The sequence below is a fragment of the Neofelis nebulosa genome, chromosome 2, assembly GCF_028018385.1.
Source record: "Neofelis nebulosa isolate mNeoNeb1 chromosome 2, mNeoNeb1.pri, whole genome shotgun sequence".
Classification (NCBI taxonomy): domain Eukaryota; kingdom Metazoa; phylum Chordata; class Mammalia; order Carnivora; family Felidae; genus Neofelis; species Neofelis nebulosa.
The window spans coordinates 90,310,362-90,323,493 of NC_080783.1; the positions used below are offsets into that span (position 1 = coordinate 90,310,362).

Sequence of the window (13,132 nt, forward strand, 5' to 3'; positions counted from 1 at the left end):
GCTCCACCTATTCTTTTAATAATCTTTGAAGTCTTTATTAATCTAGATCTAGTATCTTTAGCTTGCTAGTATTCTCTCTCTCTCTCTTTCTATGTGTGTATGACAATAGAACATTTAGGGAGTCATGGATTGGATATAGGAAGCTTTGTTTTCTAAACTTAGTTCTGCAACTTACTTGGTACACTTTGAACCTTATTTCCTGGTATTAAAAGTATATACCATCTTATATCATGGGTAGTTATGATAAAAACAGCTAATTTAAGTTCCTTCTCTTACATTTGACATATTTATTTATTTTTAATAAATATTATCAAAAGGCCACAAAAATGAAATAGTGTAATATACTTCATGTACCAGCCACCCAATTTCAATAATTCTTAATATATGGTAAGTTTTGTTTCTTAAATACCCCCCCCATATTTCTAGTCTATGGATGATTTTGAAGCATGCCTTAGACACTGAAACATTGTATCTGTAAGTATTTTAGTATGTAACTGCAAATGATAGGGATTTTTTTTCTAATATGTAGTTTTCATAATCAAAATACTTTTATTGTATCTTAAAGAATAGTACTTCCTAATTCATCAAATAATCCAGTAGGAATGTTTGAAATTGTCTTTTTAAAAAATCAATTGAGTGTGAATCATAATTTATGTAAGATAAATTCACTGAATTTAAGTATACAATTTGGTGACTTTTGAAAAAGGTATAAGATTGTATAATCACCACTATAATCATGATATATAGTACATTTCTATCACTTCACAATATTTCCTCATATGCTTTTATTTTCTGGGTCATATGATAGGTGCACATTTAATTTAAAAAAAAAAAAAAACTGTTAAAGGGGCACCTGGGTGGTGCAGTCAGTTGAGCTTCTGACTCTTGATCCCGGCTCAGGTCATGATCTCGCGATTCTTAAGATGGAGCCTGCATTGGGCTCTGCACTGATGGTTCAGAACCTGCTTGAGATTCTGTCCCTCCTTCTCTCTGACTCTCCCCCACTTGTGATTCTCTTTCTCTCTCAAAATAAACAAACTGAAACAAACAAAAAACTGGTAAAGAGTTTTCCAAAGTGACTATACAATTTAACCGTCCCACCAAGAGTATGTGAGAGTTCCAGTTACTGCGCATTCTCATCGACACTGGTGTGTATATTTGTATCTCATTGTGGCTTTAATTTGTGTTTTCTTATGCCTGGAATGTTGAGCACGTTTTCATGTGGCTACTTGCCACTTGTCTATTTTCCTTGTTAAAATAGCTGTTAACATCCGTGGTTGATCTTTATTTATTTAAAATTTTTTTTGACTTCTAATGATAGAGTCCTAATGGTTTTTTATTTACCCTGATTCTAAGTACTTTGCCTATTAAATATGCATATGCATATTTATGATAAATGCATATTTATCTCCTGCTCTCTGGTTTGCCTTTTATTTATTTATTTATTTATTTATTTATTTATTTATTTATTTTGATGTATCTGAAGGAAAAACATGTTTTAATTTTGATAAATTTGAATTTATCAGTTATTTCTTTTATGGTTCATGCGATTTGCATTTATCTAAGAATTTTTTGCCTAATTCAAGATAAAGATTTTATTCTATTTCCTTCCAGAAGTTTGATAATTTTAGAGGGAAACAATTCAGGCTTTCACCTGAAAGTAATATGTTAGCTTTAGGGTGTTCATTGATATCCTTTATCAACCTGAGGAAATTTCCTTCGATTTCTAATTTGATAATTATTCTATCAAGAAGCGGTTTTGATTTTCATCAAATGCTTTTTCTATATTTATTGACATGACATATGTTTTTTCTGCTCTACTTTGTTAATACATATAGTGAAAACTCCTGTAAGGAAGACCTTTTCCTTATCTTCCTTCCATGTTATTCTTTATCTTTTATTTTTTTAATTATTTATCTCCTTATGGAATCACAGAGATTTATTTTATTGTATGAATTATAATCTGTTACCATTAATATTTGTTGCTCAAATTGCCCCATATATGGCCATTGAGAAGCCTTCCAAGTGTAATCCTGCATCCTCTTGACATACTTCATCATTTTTTGAACAAGTCTTTATTTTCCGCCTCTCAAGATATTTCACAATCACACGTTTCCTGTCCCAGAGTATGTAATATTTTGTGTTGCTTTTATGATTTGCATTTAATTTAATTTTAATTTCCAACTTTTTTATTACTAGTATATACAAATAAAGTTATTCTTTCTGTTCTCTGTACTTACTCAACTAACGTATTAGTTCTAGGAAATTTTTTGTGGATTCTTTAGGATATTCTATGTATATGAGCCTTTCATTGCATCTCAGTTTGAACTAAAATCCAAGTAAATTCCATACATTAAAAATTACTGATATGTCTCTTACATCTCTTCATCATAGAGTCCCCTCTACCTTTGTTATTTGGAATTTGTTATTTGCAATTTTTTCTATTTAAAAAAAAGCAGTTAATATGACTTGTGGAGTTTCAGTCTAGATTTGCATATTGCATACTATGGCATTGTTTAACGTATTCAATTGTCTTTCTTGCTTTCTTTCATCATCTATCATGATATAGATATAGATATTGATATACATGACTATTACATGTGCTCTTATGTACTTTTATAAAAAATAAAGTGTATTATTTTGAGGTTGTACAATTTTTAAGAGCAGATACTGTGTTTTGCTCTTTTTTTTTTTTTTTTTTTTTTTTTAAGTAGCATAGTTACCTCTGTGCTGTCAGTCATACTTAAGGCCATTGTTTCTAGAGTCTGGAATCAAATCACATCTCCACTACTTCTTCCTCTTCCTCCTCTTCTTTTTTAAACAGATTTACAGAAAGATAATTTCATACCATACAGTTAACCCATTAAATTAAATATGCAATAGAATGCTTTTACTATATTCACAGAGTTGTGCAACTATTATGACAATCAATTTTAGAACATTTCATCACACTAGAGAGAAACCTTATAGCCCTCAGCCATCAGTCCTCCACCCCCCTTCCTTCCATCCTTTGACATCACATATCCATCTACTCTGTCTACATATTTGTCGATTGTGGACATTTCATATAACCATAATCATACAATATATATGGTCCTGTGAGTAAATTTTTCACTTAGCACAATGTTTTTCAAGTTCATTGATGTTATATACAGTAGAGTAGGATAAAGGAATTGGATGTGACATGATAGAGGGAGGCAGATTGTAGTAGGGAACTCAAGATAAGTCCCTCATTTGAAAAAGTGATTTTGAGCTAATTCTTAAAAAAAAAAAAATTAATGTTTTATTTTTTTTTATTTTTTAGAGAAAGAGAGACAGAAGGCCAGTGAGGGAGGGGTAGAGACAGAGGGAGACACAGTATCCGAAGCATGCTCCAGGCTCTGAGCTGTCAGCACAGAGCTCAACATGGGGCTTGAGCTTGTGAACCATGAGATCACGGTCTGAGCCGAAGTCAGATGGTTAACAGACTGAGCCACCCAGATGCCCCTGAGCTAATTCTTGAAGTGGTGAGCTAGTTGCCTGCGGGGGTATTTTGGGAAGGGTCTCAAGCTTAGAGAACAGCCTGTGTAAAGAACTTATATGGTTTTGTATATTTGAGATACAATCAGGAGAGTACTGTGGCCCAAATAGAGAGAGCATGAATATAGAGAATGGTAGGTGATAATTCCAGAGTGGTAACAAGGTCAGGTCATATAAGACATTATAGACAATTTCAAGAACTTTGAAGGATCTTGAAAAAGATCAGATGTATAGATACATTCACATCTGGATGTAAAAAGGATGTTACTTTTTATTCACATTATCTTGTGTTACTGTTATTTTTTGTTTTGAGTTTTTGCTTCATTTAACAGACTTCTATTGAATAAACTGAATCTTAACTTAAGACACATTTCTACCGTATGTTTCTTAATTTTAAAGATTATAGGCAATCACACGTAACAACTGTGGAAGACTTTTTGCAATGTGGAAAATAAGCAGCATTTTATAAGAATGTATTATTACTCAAGAAACTAATGACAGTGTTTACTTCAGAGGAAAAGGATGTGAGGTTGGGAGTTGGAGGTGGAAAAGAGTGTTTGCATGATTATTGCAATTGTTAAAAATAAGTTCAACACATTTTATATGTAAATTATGCTTCAGTGAAGTTGATTGAAAAGAAAACTATATGCATAGTAAGGAAGATGTGTATATGAATGTGTATATAGTCAATGCACCCAAATCCTAGAGTAGTTTTAACAGAGTTTTTATTTTTTAAAAAAGTTATGACTTTTAGTTTGATGATATTACCACATATTTATGAAAATTCAAATATGTTTTCATTAACTCATCTTGCTACCATTATATATAATTTTATAAATATTTTCACATTTTCTGAAGTGACCCTGGAGTAGACTGTAGCTACATGTGTAAAATTTAATAAATATATTAATAATATATATTTTTTTAATTTTATATATTATAAATAATAATATAAATAAATAAAAGTATTTATGGAAACATTTTGGATATAACCTTTGATCACAAATCTTTCACCACTTTCTCAAGGTGAAATTTGACAAATGAGATTTGATTTTTTTCTGTTTTTTTGTTTTTTTATTTGTTTTGGCTAGCAATCATGAGGATGTTTAGAACAGTATGTTCAAAAGAGATATAAACCCCCTCCTCCCACACACAGCAAACAAAAATCTTTGATTTCCAAAACTGTAAGTCAGTTGCAGTTATAGTGCTCAAGGTGATAGGAGTTTCAGGACAGCCAGAGTCAATATAATGTGACTTGCTTAATTACAATCACTGCTTTTTAATTTTCCTTCAAAGTTAATAAATTGGCATAATAGCCTTTGTGACCCTTGGTAGAAATTCCCAGTTGTCATATGACCAAAAAATGAAATGGATCTCCAGGATTTTACCAAAGCAGACATTAATCTTATCTCTAAGCAGAGGTTTGATGATGTGATAATCTCCAAAATTGAAAAAGCATTAAGTTTACAAATGGAAATCTATTTTAAAAGTTTGTTTTTTAGGTTGATTCTTTATCATGTGTAACACTTTTGAAACTAGGAATAAGACTCAGATTATTCTAAAATACTACCCTTACAAACCTATCTAAGTGCTACCACATTCAATGGAAAATAATTATAGCAAACGTTTATGAAAAGCTTACATGTAACCATGCTAAGTGTTTTATGAATATTATTTAACAGTTTCTAAAATTTTATGATACATACTAATTAATTTTTTGTTATTTTAAAGAAGAAGAAAGAGAGGCCTGGAGAAGTGAAATAACAATTCCCAGGTTGCACAATAAGACAAGGTGTGAAAACAGTACAAAATTTTCTGACTCCCGAGCCCAGGCTGATAATCCTAGGCTATATTTCCTTTTCTTTTTTTTCTTTTTTTAATTTTTTTAATGTTCATTTATGTCTGAGAGAGAGACAGAGACAGCGCATGAGCTGGGGAGCAGCAGAGAGAGAGGGAGACACAGAATCCAAAACAGGTTCCAGGCTCTGAGCTGTTAGCACAGAGCCCGATGTGGGGCTTGAAACCACAAACCAAACCATGAGATCATACCTGAGCTGAAGTCAGATGCTTAACTGACTGAGCTATCCAGGTGCCCCTATATTTTCTTTCAAATGTAGTGTTAAATTAGTTTCTGTCCTTTGTCGGTAGTTTTATTCATAAATATACACACTGGAAACACCTCTTTATGCATGCAAATAATCATCCTTTTGTACAGGACACCTTTTTAACTTCTTATAATGTAGCATCCAAAATATTATTTGATTTTTGTCAGATATTCAGTAAGTCCCAATTTGAAAAATTACAACTGGCATTTCAGTATACCTTTGACATATGAGGTTTTGATTTAATATACACTTCTTTGACTAGCTGTTCACTTTTTCTAGTAAAATATTAAAATGCCAGGAGAGTTGTATTTAGACAATGATCTAGAGAGTAACAGCACTGAAATATTTATCAAAGGCATGAATGTGATCCGGAGAAGATTATGCCTACAGTTCTTCAGTAAAACACAAATTTGGGTAATAACCATTTTACAAAGAAACAAATTATATCTTTGGGGACACAACCAAATAAGGTATAAAGGTGAGTTCAAAGTTCATATAAAATATACCTTTAAAAAAAATAAGAAGCAAAAGAAAGAAACCCAAACACAAGAAGAAATGTTTTTTAATCATTCTTTTATTAACTGATTTGATAAATAAATAATCATTGGATGTTAAATATGTCCTATACTAAGCACTTGAGTTACAAAAATAAAAACATACGATTGCTGATTTCAAGTATTTCAGTTCTGCCAGGGAAATGGGTAAAATATAAGCTCTTTTTTTTTAAATTTCTTTTTAATGTTTATTTATTTTTGAGACAGAGAGAGACAGAGCATGAACAGGGGAGGGGCAGAGAGAGAGGGAGACACAGAATCTGAAACAGGCTCCAGGCTCTGAGCTGTCAGCACAGAGCCTGACGCGGGGCTCAAACTCACGGACCGTGAGATCATGACCTGAGCCGAAGTCGGACGCTTAACCGACCAAGCCACCCAGGCGCCCCTAAAATATAAGGTCTTTAAGGATACTCTCTGACAAGTGTTTTAATGAATGTGTGTAAAAACTGCATATGAAAAGAAGGGAGATATTTTGCTTTGGGCAGCAGGGAGAGGATTCTCAAGAAAGTCATTTCTCAGTGGGTCTCACAGCAGATGTGTTTAGAAGGAATTCAAAACAGAAAGAATTTACTGAAAAATATACTTAGGGTTTTTTCCTTAAGTTTACTTTTTATTAACACAATCAGCCTATGAATCTCAAACTATCTAAATACATCCAAATTAAAAATATTGAAATCATTTATGAAGGCACGGCTGTCAAAACATGAACAACTTGCTCAAATCTTATTTAGGAATGACTATAACACTTCAGGAATACCTTATTTTTCTCTGTGTGGCCTTAGGAAATATCTTATCCTTTGTCTTTCCCTAGAAAAAGAGCCAAGTTGAGTCATTGATATTTGTTATCCCAGTTTATAGATTTGGGGACTGAATTGCAAGAAACAAAATAGCTTATTCGGGGAAAACTAAGGAGTCTCAGAATAGGGTTCACTTCTACTACCGCTCTCAGTCGGATCTGCAGATTTTTCCCCCACTTTCTCCCCCTTGTTGTCTGCCACTAGCAGGCTTTCTTGTGGTCAACTGACTTTGTTGTCCTCTGGAATCTGGTTGAGGTTGGTCAATAGATCAGAAACAGAATATAAAATGAAAATATTTCATTCTCTTCTTTTATGATGGTTTGCCTCTCTAACTAAACCTGGCAACCCGTCTCACACAATAAGTGGTCTGTTAGATGATTGCTGTGCATGTTGTTCTTTCCAGATTTGATTGGACACTAATGACATTTTGATACTTCATATTCTTCAAACTCAAGTTAAATATAGTCATCTGTTCTTAAATATTTCTCAGTTTTGAGTTGCTGATTTACACATTGCCATTCTCTCTAAAGCTAAAGCAACCACAGTTGTTTCTTTGCAACCTGTAACACTTTGTCATCCCTGACCATGGTAGGGGCCAAGTTGTCATTTCTCATAATGATCATTTACCATCCTGTCAGTGAGGCAGTCACCTGAGGTGTTTGGGAAGCCTCCTGTTTCCTTGGCTTTTTAATTGTTTGGTTTAACATTTAGCATCTGGGTGTTGGAAATATGTTGTCTGGTTTATAAAACTGAATGTTTTTGTATTCTTTTATTGTTTCTAGTGCTTCCAGTAAGGCACCAGAGAAGTTTCAGGATGGAAAATCAGATGATTAGTGATTAAATTCCTGACACAAAATTTCAAGTCTAAGTGGCATTACCAATTTAATTGTCTATCTAGGACACATGTGAGGTTAATATACACTGTGTCAAGAAATGCATTTTCTGAATGAACATGAATTCTTATTTTGAAACATGAGCCTATTTATAGGTTCAAAGTGAAAGTGCTTCAAAATTATGCCATAATGGTACATTACCATATAACATGGTAAAGTGCAATTTATGATGACAAAGCTTCTGCACTGTAAATAAAGATGCTGATTAGGCTTGCAAGGTGCAGTATTTGTGAACTTTTGATAAGAATGTTTTAACATGGAGACGAGAAAGTATAATTTAGTGGATTTCACTTCTCTGTTCCACATGGAACTCTAACCAGTGAAATGAGTTGTCTGGAGTCAGCTCAATTCTCAGTAGAACCTATTGTACCTTATTAAAGCAACATACATAATTATAGACTGAGTTTAAGTTGCTTTTTTCCTCTTTCTCTGTGTCAGCAGAAGTAGAGAAGTAGTAAGCTACTAGACTCAGTCAGTGTGAAAATTCATAGAAGTTACTGTATATACCAAATAGACTTTTGGTAACAATATAGAAGAACTTTTATTGTCATAGGACTAGCTACTTGTTAGCCATCAAAAAAAAAACTAATTTTATTTATGTCTAACTATTAAAATTTTGTTTTCACTCTTACTGATTCATCAAAGTGTGTATTTTGTTCATGCAAAATATGATACTGGATAGAAAAGGGAATCAAAGAAATTACTTTAGTTCCTAACCTGAAGGAGCCTAGATAAAATAATGCAGTACATATACATATGCTAATATTAAAGACGAATTTTTCTAGTTACTTTAAGTAAGGCAAATTTAAAAACAAAATTATAATCAGATCTTAGTTGATCTTGCCCTGAATATTTGAATATCTGGATCTGAATCTATTTGGATCTGAAATGGCATCAAATCACTTAGTACATCTATGACCTAGGGTTGATTGTATAACCTTTCAAGCTTCAGTCCTCATCAGTGAAATGTGGAATGAAGTGGTATTTACTCTATCAGTTGCTATGAAGATTAAAGTTAGGTTTTATACGTGTAATGTATATCCTTCCTGCACATTGTAAGCATTTGTGAAATGTTAGCTTTTATTGTTTACAACAACAAAAAAATAGTAAAAGGACGAACTAATGAATGAGTGGATGAGTGAATAGGCGAATGAATAAAAACTCTCATGAATTTTGACAAAAATAAATTAGGAAGTCCTTCATTTGCAAATACTGCTCTACTCTGTATCTTCTTTACCTTTCTTAAGTAAAACATGAAAACTGTTATCATTTGTCTGGACAAATACAGCTGATCTTAATTGGTCTCCCTGCAGCTCTTTTGTTTTTATCTAATCTAATCTCTACACCAGTAATCTTTAAATAATCTATAAAACTACAAACCGAAAATGATATTAATGTGCTTCAAAACCTGCATGACATACTATAACTTTCACAACAAAACTCAGATTCACAGCCTTGATCTACCCTATACATTGCCCTTCTTGCCTCTTCATGGGATCCTCTTGTCATGTCTGACCTGCTTAACCTTTGTTCATTTTCTCTTTCCCCTTCCACTTGGCTTCTACACCTTGAATTCCCTCTGCCCAGAGCCCTTCTTTCTCTTTTTTCTCTTTTCCTGTCCTATTGACTCTTCATCATTCCCTTTCTCAGGAAAATCTTCCCAGATCGCACATTAGCTATCATTTCATGTTCTCATAACAAACAATCTTTCCTTCATCGTTTTTCTTATATATATATATATATGTATAGTATATATAGTATACTATATATATATATATATATATAGTAGATATAAATCTTAAAGCTTGGCTTTTCTGAAAGGAAGGAAGGAAGGGATGAATCAGTTCAGACTGCTATAACAAAATACCATAGACTGGGCGGCTTAAACCACAGGCATTTATTTCTTACAGTTCTAGAGGCTGAGAAAGAAAATTAACATATCCATGACCTCTACAAATTTCTTCATTTCCTTTTTTAATCTCTTTCTTTCCATCCCTCCCCTGCCTCACTCTGTCCATGGGAATACACTTGTTTTGTTTTGTTTTTTGTCACCATAGATTACTTTGAAGTTTTTAGAGTATATGAGTGATATCTTTATTTCTGGCTGCTTTCACTCGGCATAACTATTCCAAAATCAACCCACATTGTTACATGCATCTAGTTCATCTTCTGTTTTTCTTTTTCCTCAGTAGCATTACATGAGTTAAGGAAAACATATATCCATGACACTTGTTAAAACATCAATGAAGTTTTTTTTCAGGACTGTCACACAAGATATAAGGGAGTATTGCAATGGAATTTTGTATTGGAAAGAGCAATAATTGTAATGGAAATAATTGTAATGGAAAGAGATGGTAAAAGCTTCCTGAAGGAAAACCTGGGTCCTATAGTTCTTTATGTTCCTTATATAGTTCTGAGAGCTTGATGAGTGTTCACTGGATGTCTGATGATTCTTAAAAAAAGATAAATGTTTATTAGTAAACAGAATCTCATATTTTTGGCTTGGTGATTTTGTTGTATAATAATTGAAAACATGCAATTGTTTATATGAACTGAATGATTAGTAAATAGAAATATACTTAAAATATTAAATACATTGTAAAAGCTAAGAATGATTAAAACATTTAAAATAAACTGTTAAGAATTTTATAAAAATACATTGAGTAAAATGCATTTTTATCTGATTTTCATTGATTAAAGCTATCTACTCTTAATTTAAAAAAAATTTTTTGAAGTAAAAGTGGATGTAATTATAGGAATGCCTATATCTTCATTTAAAAATATATATTTAAATTTATTTCAGGTGATTGTCAAATCTGGGCCAGGAACTTTCCTCAGTTTGGCTGTTTATGACAATTATATCTTCTGGTCAGACTGGGGAAGAAGAGCTATTCTGCGTTCCAACAAGTATACAGGAGGAGATACAAAAATTCTTCGTTCTGATATTCCACACCAACCAATGGGAATCATAGCTGTTGCCAATGACACTAATAGCTGTAAGTTACACTAGACACTAAATGTATTTCTGAATTATATAATCTCTTGAAAAATCATCTATGTGTTCTAGTAATACTTGGTTGAATTTTGTTTTCTTAGAGTTCCTGGGATAGTGTTCAGGATTTGACCATGCAGTACAATAAAATCATCTGAAACGTTTAAGATACCTTCTGTAGTTCTGAATTTATCACCAGAGGAACAATTCCTTTTTAATTACTTGTTTCTGGAACTTTATTCTCTCTCACTGCCTATCTTTGAACTTTCAAATCAAATTGTTTCCTTGAAAATAATACTTCTTAATAAATAAGCTTTACATCTGGGCTTAAAAGTTCTTTAATCACTGGAACACCTACAAAAATTGCAGCTTGAAGTGTCAATGTGGTTTTTAATGATTCTAGTTCATGTGATGCTGTGGCTTCCTTGACAAATGTTGTAGAAGATGTAGTGATTTATGTTACATGTTTTTCAAAAGTTCTTATTGCTTGTGATGTTTGGATTTTCAAAAGTCCTGAATCTTTCTTATTTTTATCTTTGAGAGATGGGTGCAGTCTAACAGTTTACTATTAATCTCTATCTAACAGAATAGAAATTCAATATAAAATGTTACCAATAAAGCTTCTTTATTGCAGGTGAACTTTCTCCATGTTCAGTATTAAATGGAGGTTGCCATGACCTGTGCCTTTTAACTCCTAATGGGAGAGTGAATTGTTCCTGCAGGGGGGATCGCATATTGCTAGATGACAACAGATGTGTGAGTAAGTAAAGAGTATTGAAATGTGATATGACATAACTGCTCAAAAAGCACACACAGACATATTGAAATTGTTTCAGTATTCATGAAGTTGTACTTTCCTCCAATATTAAAGGCCCAGTTGGCATATCTCTCTATCCTAAAAAGAACTCGATTCACCATTCTACTTAATTGTAACATCATATGATAGATAATGATAATCCAAACAGTGGCAAATGGTGTGTTCCCCCCATTGTGGGCTGGAAGGTGTTGGATTAGAGAAATAACCTGTGTACATAATCATCTGCAAACTTGTGGTTACGACTTTGAAAATTAAGTCAATAGCAAAATTAAAAAAGCTGAAACAAACCAATATATAGGCAGTAGATCAGAAGCCTTGTAGTGAAACTACTCACAGTCCGTCACAGTATGTAAATGAGAGAGAATGGCTCATGCAGCTTATTTGTAATCATTTCCAAACGGTTAATTAAGAATGTAACATTGCAGCCTTGCATGATGTTTATACCTCCCAAAAGGCATTGCAATCTTTAATTAGTACCATTACAGTATACACTTATTAACAGCTAAGTTTTCAAACTGTTTCCAAAATAAATAAGGTTCAAGTGTTCCAATACTGCCATGAGAAATTAGCCAGCGACATAAAGAATGTTAATTCATCTTTAACATTAAGACTGTCGTGTATAACAAAGACAAAAGATAAACATTTTGCTGGAAATTGGTGAACTCACTCTCAGGATGTGGTGATTGTTTGCTTTTTATTCTCTCATCATCTCTTTCTTCATCTTCTACCTTTTCATCTTAGAAAACCAGTGGAGCTGGATATGCTCCATTGTATCAGATGGTATAAGTAGGTTTCATCTTTGTATTTGGTCGTTATTTACCAGGAGGATCTTTTTTTTCTGCCATGTACTTTAATGCAAGCACTTTCACATCGTTTTCTTTACCTTGAAAACTATCGCACCTCATACAAGAACACAGACATACCTTTTCACTTTGCACACTGGTACCACAACCCAAAGGGCACCTTTTAGCCAAAGAAGTAAAAGACTTTCATTTAAGACTGTGCCAAAGCAAATGAGGGAATGATGCAGTTGGTCAGTGAACTTTAAATGAAGACAATTTTAATAATTCGGGCCACAAATTCCTGTATTTCTTAGTAACCCAACACTTCCTTGAATTGTTCAGGCAATTGCTTAAACTCTCTTTCAGTTTGCTTTTGTGGTTTCAGCTGTAATGGTCTGGATCTGATGCCATCTGTAAGCCTGGAGTGTTAGCCATGCATTAGAATCATTCATGTTTCTTTCACAGGTCAATACAGGCCAGTAGAAAAGCAATGCCTTTAGTCGAAACAGCAAGGCTTATTTGTATACAGTGGATGCCTGTGCTCGCTGCAAAATAGATTAGATACATCTGTCCCTACTAAGCCACCTGCTTCTCTCTATTGATGAGAGGGAATGAATCAGAAAGAAAACTGTCTTTTAAACAAGCACAGTTGTATTCACATGCAACTATAGAG

The 13,132-nt window shown here is 33.0% G+C and overlaps 1 protein-coding gene across 4 annotated transcripts in view; it reads left to right on the forward strand.

The window, feature by feature from the left end:
- Window positions 1–13,132, forward strand: part of LRP1B (LDL receptor related protein 1B) — a 1,890,044-nt gene that overhangs the window by 1,570,641 nt on the left and 306,271 nt on the right. For all 4 annotated transcript variants that reach the window (XM_058715412.1, XM_058715410.1, XM_058715409.1 and 1 more), the window contains exons 44-45: window positions 10,672–10,864; window positions 11,495–11,620. In XM_058715412.1, the coding sequence (XP_058571395.1) occupies window positions 10,672–10,864; window positions 11,495–11,620 (319 nt within the window). The remainder of the gene's footprint in view (window positions 1–10,671; window positions 10,865–11,494; window positions 11,621–13,132) is intronic.